We start from the raw sequence: 16,419 nt of genomic DNA, 5'->3' as shown, positions 1-16,419 counted from the left end.
ACATATGGTTATATTATGAAATAGAGCCTAGAGCAATGAGTCTGTAGCTAAAGAATAAATATTGATTCTGTTTCTGGAAAGACGAGTTGAAATACTGCTGAAGCCTTGTGTCATTTTTGTGAATCTTTGCTTTGTGACAAAAAGTCAACAAAAGTGTTCAATGTTTGATTCCCACCTTATTCGGTACAACTATGGTTTATTTATATAGAGGGCATAGTTATGTGTCACCCACTAGTGATGTACACAGGTAAAGAGTATTCCTGTTAAAAACCCTGTAGTGTCAACTGGGCCTGTGAAGGGCGTAAGCAGGTAAAGTAAACATGAATCCGCCCCACAGTGTTAAGAACATGAAGCAGCTGCTCACTTCCATTTCAAGTCTGGCTGTCTGCTGCCTGTGGCCACCTGGGGCCACATAAAAATTGATTAAAACAGGGATTTTTCGCCTTTAACAAAGAGGTTATTTTAAAAACCCCAACAATGGAGCGAAGAGCCATGGCACTGAAAACTATGATTAAGGAGCGTTGTCCTAAGAGGGAGAATCTGGACCCTCGGAGGTGGATGAGACAGGAGACTGTCAGGGGATTTACTGACTTCATTCTCAATAAACGCCCTGGCAAGGAGACGGACAACAGATTTGACAACAATGAGTTGTGTGAGTGTCAAAAACAGCAAAATGAGAAAAAGTTAAATAGACTTTATGTAGAAAGCAGCATTATTAACTTACTCTTAATTGTGGTGTAGTGACCGCATATTTAGTTATTGAAATGTAAAACCTTACAACTATTGATGGTGTACTTTTTTTTAAATGTGGCTGTATATCAATTTCTAAATGAGAGGCCTCCTAGCTGCCTCCTCCGTGACACAGTCCTCCCATTTATCCTTATACTTTGTTACTGTGGATGTTTTTAAATTGTCTATTCAAGTACTGGGATAACCCAAGCTACTGTAAAGTGGTACATAAACAGGGCTTTGTAAAGTCTTCTCTGTTTTGCAGTGCTCGAGGAAGAGAAGCAGTTTATGGAAGCAGCGAAGAAGAATGATGTGAAGACCATGAAGAAACTTGGAAAAGGTCTGAATGCCAATGTGAGGAATGCGGTGAGTCTGACAAGGTCAACTCTGCATCATATGGGCTGTATTATTTTAAATCACACAGACCAAAAGCCATAACAGCTCTAGGCTTTTAAAGAAACTGTCATAAAATGATATTTATACTGTTTAATGTTATTCGCCTTAGGATAATAGGACTGCACTTCACTTTGCAGTAGCTGGCAAAAACAATGAAGCTGTTCAGCTTCTTCTACAGTGCAGGGTCAAGGTGGATCAAAAGGATAAGGTAAGAGAGAGGGGAAATGGCTGAATCCCAACATCTTAAGTAACGGTATTAGTTATAATTTTATTTTGTGTTCTGCTTACGGTAGTATGGTGTGACACCTATTCACCTAGCTGCCTGGTTTGGCAGTTTGGAGATCCTGAAATTATTAGTGCAGACTGGGGCTGAACAGAAGGTGGAGAATGAGGTAAAGTAGCATGATTTCTGTGAGCTACTAACAAAGAAATATACCCCTTTTTCTTTTTCTTTGAAAAACCCCCCCCCGATCAATTTCCTTTTCTGCCTCAGGAAGGACTGAACATTATGCACTGCGCTGCGATCAACAACCATACTGAAATTATGGAGTATATTATTAATGACATGCAGATGACAGAACTAGACAAAGATGATCAGGTATCTGCCTTGCATATTTGTTTGATAAAAATCAACTGTGGGAGCTGCTTCCTACAAAGTACGTACAGTTAATATGGCTGCTTCTACTACACTGCTTGTATTGCAGTCAGGACATCGGCCATTTGCATCGGCAGCACAGCATGGGTGCGTTGAAATGTTGGAGATGCTGATGGAGCCCTTCAACATGGCTACCATGAGTCCTGACAAGGTGTGTGTGCTTTATCTGTGTGGTTTTATTAGTTTGTTTGTTTTTTTACAGTATATGTAAGGGGATTTACTGCCATATGTTCTCAAGTCAACATTTATGTGTCATACCTGCATGAAAGCTCAAAGTCACCACAGTCTTTGATGTGAGTCGTTCCCCTCCCTCCCTTCTGCCAGAAAGGAGACACGCCTCTGCACTTAGCTGCCAGGAATGGGCATTTGGATGCTGTCCAACTACTGCTGCAGAGCTTTGATACTCGGGATGAAGTCAATATGGTAGACAATCAGTATAAACATCCTCTCTGTCGCGGTTTAGTCTGGGACTGTGCTCAGTATCTGATTTACTGCTGGATGATGTTTCCTCTTGGGATTGAGATGTATCAAACACGTTCTCGTTTCTACACCTTCTTTGATCTGGTTTGAATGATCCACTAAGAAATTGTACATGATAAATTGAAGCCTCTAGTTTACTATGCTCCTGGCATTAGCATTTTATGATGGATAAAATCCAAGTTAAATCATACTACTGTATTTGATTACGTTAGGTGTTGCTCCGGATAAACAGCATAAAACCATTTCAGATAATTTGTTCTTTATTACTTGAGTCTTTTCCAAGTCTCCTGCTGTAAAAAAGGTTGATTGATTTGTGAATGATTTTTGGCTATACAATAGTTTAAATTCTGTTTAACACATTTCATCATTTGAAAATGTAATCCACCTGAGAGAAATATTCTGCTCCTGCAGCCATTAGCGTGAATGCCTGAAAACTGTCTGTTTCAGGTTGGTGAGACAGCTTTGTACCAGGCTGCAGACAACGGTCAGGAACAATGTGTCCTGGCCCTGCTGGAGGCCGGCTGTGACGCCAACATCGTCACAACGGTATACTGACTACAGCAAAGAAATCCCTGCTCTGCTGCTCTGCCATTAATGATAGAGGTCTATCATGTTTTAGGTTGGTCACTAGGTCACTAGTGGAATATGGGTTTAATAAAATTCAGACTGTACACCTGGTCTACTGCTCTTTGCAGGTCAAATGCAGTGCTCTCCATCCAGTCTCAGCAAAAGGAGACACTTCTGTCGTCCAACTCCTCCTGGACTACAAAGCCAATGGGGATTTTCAAAATCAGGTCAGCAAACACTAGCAAGGTGGCAGTGGTACACACTTTCATTACCAAAAACATCTTGCCTTACCTAACCGACATTTGTCTCTTTTTTGTAATCCTTCAGTGTTCCTTTTTTTTTTTTAAGCCTGTGCCATAAAACAGAATAATATTTGCTCTCAGGATCTAGAAGCTCCTCTTCACTTGGCTGTGAAAAACAATCACATTCCTGTGATCCATTCTCTTCTAGCAGCGGGCTGTAATATTAATGCAGCTGACAAGGTAGAAGCAACCAAATAATTAAATGTCAGCCAACATGTGCAAAACACATTACACCAGGAAAATGGTTATAGCACTGTGTCGTCCACCGTTAGAGGTCCCAGACTGCTGTCCATCTTGCTGCAGAGCTCAGCAGGACTGAAGCTGTAGAAATGCTCCTGAAAGCTGGCGTGGATCTAACCCTCCAGGACAGGGTATGAATTCACTCTGTTTCTGAAGGTCTAGTTGCAACATAATTAGCAGGAAATAACAACAAACTAAAAGTATTGCTTGATTAATTTATACTATTATACCACCATATTTTTGAAAGTGCAGTAAAATCTAAATGCTGATTTCGTACTTCTGATTTTATCCTGGATTTGGAGTAGCAGGGTAAGGCGGCTCTGGGTGTCGCAGCCAGAGCTGGTGAGGTGATAATTGTGGACATGATCATCAAAGCAGAAAGATACTATGACTGGAGAAAGGTGAGAGCATCAAATGATCCTTAAAACTTTCACAATTATTACCTACGCTATAATCTGTCACTGAGGTTTTGAAATCAATCATTACATTATTTGTTATTCATGTTCCCAAATCACATTCCTGATTATCCGAATCACTAATAGTGTTCACTCTAATAGTGTTCAAGCATTTACTGCACAAAGGGCTCTCAAGCCAGGAACATTTGACAGACAATTTAGCATTAACTTAATTAAAAATATGCATAATTCCCTACCATTATTGGTTTTCAGAATGAAAACTCAGATATTAATATTACTAATCATGTGTGTTGCTGCATTGCCAATAATCTCTCCCCTGGCTTTTGCGTTCTGTGGAGCTGGTGGCCTTTATCAGTCTTCTGACATAATTTAATTGCCCTTTCAGGCCAACCCTGAGCTTAATGAAAATGTTCGGAGCGAGTATCCGCTAACATTTAAACTTGACCACCGCTATGAAACTAAGCACCTCCGTGCGATGGCTTGGCGCCTGGCATACAAGCTCTTGAAGGCGGGAGACTGGAAGAGACTGGCAAATCATTTAAACTTTACCAAGCAGCAAGTGTGTGCCGTTGAGGAGCAGTGGGCAGGTGACATTCACACACACACACATAACATAGTCTTAATGATGTCAACAAGCTGCAAGTTTAAATCCCTCAACCTTTTCAATAAAAAAATATCATTGTATTTTTTAAAAACATTTTTTGTTTTAAAAAAAAACTTTCCCAAACTCAAAGATAATCTTGTGGTCCTTATTTTGCTGTTGCTTTCCTGACTGTGCAGTGCTGTTTATTCACAGGTGAGCACAGCTATAAGGAGCATGGGAACAGGATGCTGCTGATCTGGCTCCACGGGGAGGAGCTGGCTCAGGCGAGTCCTGCCAAAGACCTCTACCAGGCCCTCATCGTCACTGGGAACAGGAAAGCTGCAGGTGCATACAGTTAACGTTTTTCTAAAAGCAAATGTACTAACAAATACGTAAATGAGGTAGTGTTGCCCAGATTTGAGACCCAATGGTTTTCTCTCTATATCCTCATTTGTCTTTCAGATAAACTTCGGATGGAGGCAGAAAGTACCAGCCGTAAGAGCTGCTGCATCTCATGAGAAAGAGAGATGCAACATAGAGACTGAAATGTATCTTTGTTTACACCACTGTCACAAATGGAATTGAATCAACAACTCTCCAGTAAAATAATTTATTAAAAAAAAAACAACAACGTCTATCAAACATATGGATTTGGTTTAGTAAAGCAAGCAGCCTGTGGTTCTGTACTGTTGCCACATCATAGATTAATACAATAATATGTATATTTACAGAATAAAGTTAAAGTACACTTTCAACAGTGCATAATTTAAAAGTAAAATATAAAAAAAAGTCGAATTTAGGTTCTTAACTCTGTCAAGTTAGTAATGAAAGGAAAAAAGAAACTCTTCTAAGTACTACTTCCCTGAGAAAATACTTTTTGCTGTGCATTTTACATTCATGAAAGGAAGCTGTGAAACAAGACAATTTCATTGCAAGATATCAGATGAAATGTACTTAGTATTCATTTTGTGTAAAAAAAATAATAATAATCATGCTATCATTGCTTGGATTGTTAGATATAATTGCTACATTTTGTCTTGGCAAGCTTGTGATTAGTCAACCACTTTGATGGAGTGCACAGCGCACGTGCTGGTTTGTGTTCGTGAGGACCCTCTGCCTGCAGAGGAGGCGTTGCCCTGCTGTGAGGATCGAGGAAACTTAGCAGCTGTGGCCTGTCCAATCGTGAGCTGAAAAAATTAACAGAAGTGGGTTTGCTTTTGTGGCTTCATGTGCCTCAAGTGTATATTGACAGTAATACTTAAGAGCAATATAGTTACCTGTGTAACAGGATGATGACGTTCAACTATCACAGAGCTCATGGGCGGAGCTACTCCCATCACCTGGAGGTTGGAGCGTGCCGCCTTACCAACAGCAGGACGTGCTGTGATGCGAGCCGTTACCGTTTTTAAAGGTTTTTGCTGACTTGCAGTAACAATACGACCACTGACCTGAAGGAACATTATAGATGCAAAGATAAGACCACAGTATAAGGGATTTTTTTTGTTTTTGCATTCACGATTTTTTTGTGGAAGGTGGCATTCATACATAATAAAAAAGAGAAACTGAAAATATGACAAAGTGCAGTAAAATGTTCTCTTGGTGACAGACACACAAACCCCTGACTCAGCAAGGCCCGTAGAGACACTATTTTTTGTAGCTCTTTGTAACCATTCGTATCTGATATGACATAGTTTGGTGTAGCTGCTGTAACTTGAATTTGTATTACTTTTAACTTCCCTACACCAGAGTAATGGATGAATGCGCTAACCTGTTTGTGGGAACTTGCAGTGCCCCCCAGTGGGGGTGCGCCGTGCACCAATGCAGTCGGACGGAGTATTTCTTCATGGGACGTGGTGACTTTACAACCCATCTGAGGACAAGCAAAGATGAAAAACAGGGCTTTGAAAGACTTGGAGAGTACAACTCAAGACATAAGATACATTCTATATAACATAACAAATGTGATATGTTGCAGTCATATAAGGTATGACAAATTAAAATGAAAAAACAAACAAGTTTTTAGGCATGCAAACCACAAGTAAGGTTTCATAAATATTTGAAATTAAAGATCGATCAATTGATCCAATGATAAATTTGACATAATGAAAGAAATTCAAAAAGTCAATGCTGTAGTGCTGTGCAAAAGTCTTAGACAGGTTTTTAATCAAAGATTTAATGACAAACAAAACTAATTTTACAGTCTCTTTATTAAGAATAAAAAACTGAAAATACAGTGATCATATTACAGGTAGACCAATTAATAGTTTAGCTGATAATTGGCCATTTTTTTAAAATCCCACATTGGTTGACGTCAAGATAACCTTTACACAAAATAAAACTAAACAATTTTCAGAATAAAATGACTTAAGCAGAAGTCAGTATTTAGTGTGACCTCCCTCAGAACCAAATGCAGATTTAACTTTTTGAGAATATACTGTTCCATAGAGATGTTTGTAGCGATATTGATTAGTTTTCCACTCCATTTAGGTTTAAGAGTCAGGCATCTGTATTCTCTGTTTGTATCTTCATGAAACTAAAAATAAACATGGATATCATTGTAATACTGAAAAAATAAGATGCTTGCCTAGATGTTTGTATTACAGATGAACAAAGGTGTGCATTTTCAGAAAAAAGACAATAAATAAGTGACTCACCATCTCATCACCGTGTGAAGGGCCTGGGTGGTCAAAGTGGACTGGACTGAACCTTGTGGAAGAGGTGGGATATGGCTGAAGTTGAGCTGGTGTAGCAGATCCAGCCTCATCCTGGGGAAGCAAAGAATCTGCTGGAAAGAAAGAAAAGTGTTACTCTGAAATTCTCCAAACACTTGCTGAAAATCACTTTGGTCAGCCAAGTGAGAAATCCACCGTCTAATATTTTGTTTTTTGTAGCTGAGCTTTACTTTCTGCTCTCAATTATGACTAAAAGAAGAAAATGGGGTTAAATGCAAATACCCTATTCAAAATCAAATGTGTTAAGGAGAAGCCAGCACCATATGTGCACTCCCTGCTTTAGACATTGAAAAGATGGAATAACAACTACAACAAACAGTGTGTACAACAAAGAATAAACACCTTTTCCAAGTCTTCTTGGCAAAAATGCCTCATCAATGAGAAACACAAAGTATTCAGTTATTCAGCGAGATAATAAGAAAACGCATTAAACCTGAGAGCAGATGGATGAGTAGAAGACCGGGCAAGAAAAAAATGAAAACAAGGACATGCAACTTCCGCCACCATGTGCTTCACGAAAATAGCAGACAACACTACCGCAGCAGAACTGTGACTTAATAAAGCAAATCCCAAATTTTGGTCTGACATGATAGCAGGGTTTCAATTTGGTGTCAAACCATACATCTCTCCTGAACATGGGCGATTTGTCTCAGTGATAGTAGTGGGTGATAATGCTGCAACACCAGCAGGAGATGAGGCTGATTAGTGATGGTGCAGTCTTTAAAAACGTACAAACTATATAAAAAAAAAAGAACAACAAATGTACTTTCACTGATAAAATTTTAATGCTTGTGAACCCTTTGTAGTAAGGGTTTCAGGCCCTTAATCCAGTTTTTGCCATATAATTATAACAGCCTGTTACTTTTATAAAGGTTTAACGCACTCATGAAGACTGGCAACCCATATAACGTAACTCATTGTCGGCACTAAACGGATCCAATGACTTATCAATAATGTTTTGAAAAGCACATGCCTGCACTGTATCGGAAAATTATGTTTTTGTTTCTACTCTCAAAATGTCAGACTCTGTAAAACGTGGTTAATAACACAGGGTAGAAGTCTACATGTGTAGTTCAGGGTCTGATAATGAGCATAATCTTGTTCATAAAGTAATCAGATAATCTGGTTACAGACCGTGCTCCTCGTGGACAGGACCTTGCTCTGGTCGTCCCTCGGTTGAGTGGAACATGCTGAGAGCTTCCATGTTGAGGGCACATACCCCTCTCATGAAGGCTTTCTTCATAGATTCCTCGTAGCGCTCTCGTTCCACTCGTAGTCTAAAGATCTCTGCCTGAGCCTTCTCTATAGCCTCACAGTGCTGTGGAGGATGGAGAAATTAATTATCAATATAAATCCGTATTGAACAGTACCAACACTCAAGAGTTTAACTACTGTACTCATGTTCAATCTCTGGTTTCAGCTTGCCCCCAAGATATAGATATAAAAAGATTATTAACCCGAAACAGCTTTAATTTTGTCCACTTTATCTTGGTTTAAAGATTATAAAATAGTACTTCACTGTGGATCTTATTCTATAAAGGTTAGCTGACTATAGGCTTCACCCATAACCTACATCCACATTATTTCACAAGTATAGCTTCCAGGCAGTTTTACTATGTACCTCTGCCAGCTTGGCCTCATAATCTGATGATAGCCTGGAACAGACCTCTTCAGCCCTTGAACGGCAAGCCCGCTCCACCTTGACCTTCCAGTGTTTCTGGATCAGAGAATGCCAGCCTGACCATACCTTCTTCTTCAGTTGCAAGCTGTAGTGCTGTTGCGCCACCTGGACAGCATGAGCCTGTTGGAAAAACACAAAACTGTGAAAATGCTGCAAAGGTGATATTTATGCCAGTCTTTCACAGCTTTTGATGGTGCCCTGTCATGCCATTGATAAAAATGATCAGTCATCCAGTTCATTTTCATTTTTAGACATTATGTCAACAGCACAAATGCAAAAAAAAATTAAAAACAAATAAAACATTTTTTTTTTTTAAATATATATATATATATCCCCCCCCCCCCCCCCCCCCCCCCAAAGCATATATATATATATTTGCTTGAAACAGTTATGAAGGGTTTATTGATTTCTTCAAAAATGATTTTTTTGTAAATGTGTGGAATAGGCATTGTGGCACTGATGAGTCAGTAGCTTCTGCAGAGGGTTTCAATTTACATAAACCATAAAACAGCCATGGTAGTTATGTGGCTTAGCTAGAGTGCAGTAATTTAAAGTCAATTTGTAACAAAAAAAACCTCCCTACAAATCTGCACGACAAGAAAAAGAAGGAACAAATATATACTATTTCACTGGGATCCTGAAACATTTTAAAGCAGTTTTATCCAGGGATAGACTGATACTGGTTTCTGATTTTGAAAGATGCAGGTGCACCCACTATTTGATGCTAGAAATGTATGAGAATATGGACTAACTAACTCTATCCAGTCAAGGTTATGTGACAAGCATCTTTGATGAAGTAAATGACAATGTAAATAAAACAAAAGAACAGAAATGTTTTAACAGTTTTTTGCACAGACAACAGACAACAAACCATAACGCAAAGAACAGCAACAGCAAACACATACTTATTGAGACGTAGAAAATACGTTTTACATTTTTTTAAGACTGCATGAGAACCCTTCATGTACCTCTTCTCTAGCCTCAGTGCGCTGAAGTCTCCAGTGGCTGAAGGCCTTCATTTTTTCAAGCTTTTCTTTTTGTTTGTTTAGCACCTGGCTCAGGTTCACGATCACCTGTGTGGGAGAACGTACCACAGTAACAGAGTCTGTCTAGAATGCTGACAAGACTTTTCTCAGCTTAGTCATTTCAGTGACTCAGACAAGAACATGAGCCTGAAAGACACTGCAAGTAAGAAGAAGATATATGCAAATAGTTGAAGAAATACCTGAACACCAAAAATTAGTTTCATCATAAGATACTGTATTTTATATCAGAATTCTGCTGCAGTTATGTTCTGGTTGATTAATATGAGGCATTTAATGATGTTAACTTGAACTTCACCTACCCGTGGAGATTGATTTTCCTCTTATGTTTATCAAATTAATGTTGAAAATAAAATGTGTAGCTCAGTGACTGATGAATATGTACTCTTCCATCTCATTGGCTCAAAGCTTAATACTAGTCTCACAAACTCACAAATCAAATGTTGTGCTGTAGAAAGCAAATCAATACACATACCTCATCTTTTCTCTTGTTGGAGGTCTCGTAGGTGTGCAGCAGCTCCTTTAGGCTTTCAAGTTCTCCTTTCAGGCCAGCTGTCTGGACTGCATGTCTTTCCCTCTCCTTCATCATCTCTTGTTTGTGTTTCTCCATGAAGGCAAACCTCCACTTCCGTAGCTCAGTCAGCACATTGGACTAGTTCAAGAATAAAATGGGACAGCCATGCGTTACAGGTTGTAATCAGGCGACATACCTGACAGCTAGTAGTAGTAGTTTATTTTTCTATCCAGTTCTGCTTCGTTGGATGATTTTCTCAATCCTCCAAATCCACTTGATAAAAAGTGCAGCCCCAGTTTTGTTTCTGCGCACCACAGTCTTTACCCAAAGTTATGTTTACTGGGATTATTCTATAAGTGAAATGTATTTTTACAGCAAAAGAGGGTTTTCATGAACTCATCCCATGAACCAGAACTGGCGCAGTCTTTATATTTTCTTCTGGTGTATATGATTCTCTCTTCCTCTCCTCAGTTCAAACCATCTGCTCTCCGCAAAGGAGCTGTACAACATGAGGAGAAAAGGGCAGAAGGGACTTCAAATATGAGTCCCCCAGCTCCCCCACAATCATTCCCATGGAAAGAACACATATGATTTAAAAAGGTCACCGCTTCCAAGAAGTGAAGAGTTGTTATCCTTTTCAAGAAGTATTCTTAAGATTCGATCCCTTCATTAGTGCCGATCTGGTCCTTAAGGCTCCATTTTAAGTAACAATCAGTGGCCAAAATAAAGCATTTTAGTGTCTTTTTAAGTTATTTTTACGCCACTATAAAAGGAAAGGCCTGAAAATAGTTAAATGATAAATTGAGAACAAAAGCCATTTATCGGCACTGAACATTCTAACATGAACTAAACTTTAATTTCTTTCTTCCTTTTAAGATTTGTAAACAAAAAATTAACATACAAACAGCTTTAGTGTAGATGAAGAACGCTTTCAAACTGCAAATTAGTTAAAGTGATGAATGGATCCTTAGATTGCTTTTTAAGTGACGTTAATGAACTTGACACCTTCTTCTAGCAAATCCATCAAATTGGCATCCATATATCATAGGTGTTGCTGTCATATTTAAGTCTTTTTTTATTTTCTTTATACTAGGTATTACTTTATGTTTTGCAAATGAAAGAGTGTACTTAAATCATTTGTTATCATTTTCTTTCTGCATAGCTCTGCAAAGGCTCAAATGATATTAACAACATATTAGGATTTCACCACTAGGCAAACTCAAAATGGTTAATTAAATTCCCATTTTTCACAGTAAACGAGAAAGATTTATCCTCCCAGGAAAGCAGAAAGAGATGGCAAGAAATAGGAAACTAACCTTTAAGTTTTTGCTCCATGTACCCAGAAGGTTCTCCATCTTGTTAATGTTTTCCTCTGAAATAAACATTTCTGTCATAGCAAGCTCGTTGGGCTCAGGGCTGTTGGACCTGGACTTCACAGATGGAGCCTGGAACCGGTCTGAGGGACCGTCTGAGACCACCGACATCCTGCTGAACGACCGACCTGCTGCTTGCTCAGCTGGAGGCCATAAAACACAACAGTCACACGTATGAAAAAACACTGTAACCTTACTCTGGATATTTCATGTAAGGAATGATTATACAATTACACAAAACTAAATAAATATGTTTCAATGTTTTTTTTTTTTATTCCGTTTACCAAGAGAAGTTCTCAAGTGTGTGGAGGGTTCAATAATCAAAGGGGAAGCCCGTGGTGACCTCATACTCCTGCTGGAATGCCTCCCACCTTCAACTTCTGCTGCAGGATCTGACAGAAGACACAGCAGAGACACAGTAGTTAAAACAGATTAATTCCTTTAACATAATTAGCAATATGAAATCAAGAGTGTTGTTTAGAAACAAAAACAGGTTAAGAGGAGAAAACGTGATGGTGAAAGTGCTGAATAAGAGGAACATGACTCCTTGCTCAAGATTGCATTTATGTGAATATCTTAATTAAATTGTGCAGGGGGGAGAAGAGAGAGCCTGAACTCTAAAGAGCAGTACGGGCAGAGTTCCAGGAGATCATTACCAATCAGCCTGTCTGCTCTCTACATCCTTGTGCGCTGCTCCATGACAGTTAAAGCACTCACCTCCAAGAAGAACTGCAGCTGGGGAGGGGGACTGATGGACTGTTTAAGAAGTGGGTAATGTAGGAGAAAGAGATGCAAAATATTATGGCATACTGATATCTCGTCTGTAAGGCTGGCTTCAAAGCTGAAAATATAAAACTGATGAACAGACTACATTTTTTCCATCATGTGAAAAATGTATCTTTTAATGGGGGCAGGTGTTTAGAAGGGATAAGCTCGAGTTTTGGTCAGAAACATTAATCAGTGTGTTTGTATCCATATTTCCTTCATACAGAGGGAAATGAAGTCACCTTGTAGGTACTGTGAGCGTGTGTCTTCTTTCTTCCGCTGACCACGGGAAAGTGTCTCAAGCTTTGGCGTGACAATAGCATAGTGGAGAAGCTCTTCATACTCATCCTGTTGATGCAAACACACACACACAAACACACACTTAAATTGTTGGACAACACTCTACCATAATAAGCTGTTTTTTTTACATTTTTTTAAACAAATCTTTCATTTTTAGGATAGTATATAAAATTACTTTGTGTGTAGTGCAATCCATCCTGATTACATTTTATTTCCAAACAGCCAGCATAACACAGGAACCAGGAACCTTTACAGGGCTTCACCTCTTTCCAGGATGAAGGATGAAGCGGGTATAGAAAAAAGGATGGACAGATGGACGGATGGACGGACGGATGGTCAACATATAAAAACCTTCATGTAATGTTCCGGCAACAAAATGTGGGCGTGTGTTTCTTATTTAAATTTCTGATTCAAATTGAGCAAAACAAAAAAAGTTAAAATTTGGTGCGATGGTGCCCCTACTACTCTACTCCGAAACTAATCAAGTAGTCATACATTTAGTTTCACAAAATAATAAAAATTCAAATACATATTTTGACTGAACTGCTGTTTTCACATCTTAATTGGTCTGGATTAAAAAAAAAAAAAAAAAAAAAAAAAAATTGTTGATGGTCCAACAAACCTAAATACAAAACATTTAAATTACTTTCCCCCATTGAATAAAAAAAACAAAGTAAAGAAAACAAAACAACAACTATATTTGAATTACCTGAAGGTCAGAGGATACAGAGTCTGAGTCTTTTGGGAGAGGACTCATTGGCTCATCTTCATCTGACGACATCTAGGAAAAAATAACATTATGATAGCAGGAATTAAAAGAAGGATCTCATATCTACGTCATATACTATGACACATTATTCATTTCATACATATATACAAAATGTCTTCTGAGATTATCAAAGCTGATATTCTTCAGCAAGAGTACCCTATGAGATTTGTATGAAAATATACACATGTTTTTACATCACTAAAGAAATACAGTATATGCTGACATGTGTTAAAATAATACAGGTTCCCTGACTGAGCCTGGTTACAAACTGGTTGTTAGATACTGGCTGGGTAATGGGGAGAAAAAAAAAGTTACTATTGAATTGAACTGAGGAAACTGAGAGTCCCATTGAAAAAGTATATGGGTAGTAGTGAAAATGATGTTACATCTGCTAAAAATGTATTTGATGCAGTAAATGTGTCGATAATTCTGTGATAACTAAAAATGTTATATTTTAGGGTCAAATCATTAATCTTCAAGAAGAAAAAAAACAACCAAGGAAATGTTTGATTAAGAAACTCACTTATCAGCAAAGCTAATATATTATTTTCATTATAAATCAGGTATAGGACTCCAGACAACCTGAATGTGACCAGATTCTCCAGAGTAACCCCCCCCCCCCCCCCCCCCTGTTTTATTTTTATTTTTGCAGTCTTGTAATGGAGATATAACACTTTTAAACGTATCATAGGTGCAAAATGTGCAAAACATTCTACCTTCTTAAACAAAAGGCCAGTTCATTGCGATTCATTATTTGCTTTGATTGAACATCGTAATCGTATCATCTAGTGGGTTAATCACATAATGTAAGCTCCCACTAGATCTTTAAACACACTTTTATGGCTGCTGCAAACGGGAAAAAAGCCATCTAACTGAACAATTTGAGGCAGTAATGCATAAAAAGAGGGTATACTTACTTCTTAATATATACTGAAAAAGGTAGCACACTCGTGTTTCCTCAACTTAAGCCGTCAGTTGGAAAGTGCTGGGGTAGCCGTTTCAAACAGCCGACTCTCAAACATGCGACTCCCTGATTGGCTTCTGTTACTGAAACGCCTGTTAAACGCCCGCTGATTGGTTCACATATTTCCATGCCAACAGTAAGCGGAACAACGCTTGCTATTAATGCCACGTTCCATTTGTCCTCGGAAGTCGGAATTTCCTAGTTCCCAGTCAGAATTTTCAACTGGAACGCCCCTCGAAATGGGATTTCCTACTGGGAAAGTGGGAGAAGCTTCACCACCCCCGAGTTACCATTCCAAGATGACTGCCATGCCCAGTTCCCAGTTCCGATTTCCGAGGTAAATGGAACGCGGCATTATTCCTGTATTTAAAGGAAACCGATCTTTTTCTCTGCTTTTACAAATCCGCTTCTTTTAATTAACGTGATATGTATTTTAAAATGTTATGTAAATACAGGTACATTTTCGTAGACGTCACTGCCTGTAGATTGGAGGAGTAATGTAATAATATTTACTAATTTGCCAAGAGAAAACTGATCAAAGACCACAGATGACCTTTGTAAACCTATTCATACTTTAATCGTTAAGAATGACTCATTTAAAATAGTACTTAAAACGTTTTTTTTTTTTTGTACCAATGTATTGGATTTTGATAGCTAGAACTGTACAATATTTTGACCACACTGCGTAAAGTGCCCCAAGCTTACCTGACTTTGTGTAATGAAATAAATTGTAATTTAAGTAACTAATAAAAAAAGGGAACATTGTTCATGGTTTGAAAATTCTGCTCTGCAAATTTACTTAACAGTATTTTTTTTTCCTACTGTTGTTGGTAAATGATAGGTGTTTGTTACTTCAAAGAGGAATCAAAGTTTCCAGACTGTGACAGATTCATTTCAGATCCACAAAAAAGGAAACTTACCTCTGTAAAGAAGGTGTAAGTCTTTGGAGAATACCACCACCCCGTGTACCTTCCTGTGGCCATTTCTCTGCTGTACGTTTACGCATAGGCAGCATAGTAAATGATCTTTACAACCTGAATTGCAGCTATGCTTTAGCCCCCCCCTCTCCCCAAGACTTAGTGCTTAACAGCATTAAGACACATATGTGGAACAGGCCCAACGGCTTGGCAGCCTCGGCTGTGACAGACTCCAGAGAGGAGAGACATATGTCCTTTCAGCCCTAGCAGAGCTGCAAGTGGAACTGTTGGACACGAGCCTCCTCACCATCTGGCTCAGAGTACTTCTCTGTTCGAGGGCGTCCCATCAGCACTGTCAGAAGAACTGCAACCTCACTTTGAAAAAAAAACAAGGATGGATGCATGGTTGATACTGGGGACAGAGCAGTAATAACCCCACCCCCTCCCGCCACCACACACACACACACACACACACACACACACACACACACACACACACACACACACACACACACACACACACACACACACACACACACACACACACACACACACACACACACACACACACACACACACACACACACACATTTTTGCTATGACTTGTTTTGACAGTTGATGTAGGCTATACATGTGAAGCAGAACTGTGAGGCACAGGGGATAATCCCAGCTGCTCTGTGGGGAGTGGAGGTTTCCTGTTGAATGACAGGAAGCTGTACATTTCACAGATTACTTATTTCCATTTCAGAGTAGGCAATTCATATGTTTAGCACACCGATCATCACAGTTTCACATTTGAGGGGATTTTTTTGCCGTGCATGATACGTATTTACTACAGTTTGTTTTTTAAAGCGTGTAACTGTTTCCATTTTTCCAATTTTCTGTAACTCCTTACACTGCTTTTATGTGTAGGTCATCATAACTAGGATTGACAGAAATACATAACTGCAAGCATTCGGTTTGTAAGCAATGTTGTCGGCCACAGAGATACTG

General features: G+C 38.9%; 2 protein-coding genes across 6 annotated transcripts; one reads left to right on the top strand and one right to left on the bottom strand.

The window, feature by feature from the left end:
* The first annotated feature begins 418 nt into the window (after nucleotides 1-418).
* On the top strand, nucleotides 419-5,613 carry ankdd1b (ankyrin repeat and death domain containing 1B). The gene is made up of 15 exons (XM_061729035.1): nucleotides 419-652; nucleotides 995-1,095; nucleotides 1,235-1,333; nucleotides 1,419-1,517; nucleotides 1,619-1,723; nucleotides 1,830-1,931; nucleotides 2,105-2,203; nucleotides 2,708-2,806; nucleotides 2,956-3,054; nucleotides 3,211-3,309; nucleotides 3,402-3,500; nucleotides 3,675-3,770; nucleotides 4,171-4,372; nucleotides 4,582-4,713; nucleotides 4,831-5,613. Exons 1-15 carry the CDS (start codon nucleotides 478-480, stop codon nucleotides 4,884-4,886), a joined length of 1,662 nt encoding a protein of 553 aa, XP_061585019.1. The 5' UTR covers nucleotides 419-477; the 3' UTR covers nucleotides 4,887-5,613.
* On the bottom strand, nucleotides 4,969-15,506 carry poc5 (POC5 centriolar protein homolog (Chlamydomonas)). Of its 5 annotated transcripts, XM_061729034.1 has the most exons (14): nucleotides 14,463-14,523; nucleotides 13,486-13,557; nucleotides 12,952-13,041; nucleotides 12,719-12,824; nucleotides 11,996-12,103; nucleotides 11,655-11,854; nucleotides 10,300-10,476; nucleotides 9,750-9,854; nucleotides 8,722-8,901; nucleotides 8,235-8,418; nucleotides 7,023-7,153; nucleotides 6,137-6,238; nucleotides 5,646-5,816; nucleotides 4,969-5,555 (listed from the first exon to the last, which is right to left on the bottom strand). In XM_061729034.1, the coding sequence occupies exons 3-14, from the start codon at nucleotides 12,970-12,972 to the stop codon at nucleotides 5,421-5,423; spliced, it is 1,620 nt and encodes a 539-aa protein (XP_061585018.1). In that variant the 5' UTR covers nucleotides 12,973-13,041; nucleotides 13,486-13,557; nucleotides 14,463-14,523; the 3' UTR covers nucleotides 4,969-5,420. The 5 variants fall into 5 exon arrangements, with proteins under 5 accessions (XP_061585018.1, XP_061585014.1, XP_061585015.1 ...); XM_061729030.1 differs by lacking the exons at nucleotides 12,952-13,041; nucleotides 14,463-14,523 and adding an exon at nucleotides 15,430-15,506; XM_061729031.1 differs by lacking the exons at nucleotides 12,952-13,041; nucleotides 14,463-14,523 and adding an exon at nucleotides 15,430-15,506 and having other exon boundaries at nucleotides 7,023-7,150.
* Between the last annotated feature and the right edge of the window lie 913 nt (nucleotides 15,507-16,419).

Source organism: Cololabis saira, chromosome 9 (genome assembly GCF_033807715.1).
Source record: "Cololabis saira isolate AMF1-May2022 chromosome 9, fColSai1.1, whole genome shotgun sequence".
In the NCBI taxonomy this organism is placed as follows: Eukaryota; Metazoa; Chordata; class Actinopteri; order Beloniformes; family Belonidae; genus Cololabis; species Cololabis saira.
The sequence above is the reverse complement of the archived record's forward strand: the minus strand, read 5'-3'. Positions and strand labels throughout refer to the sequence as shown.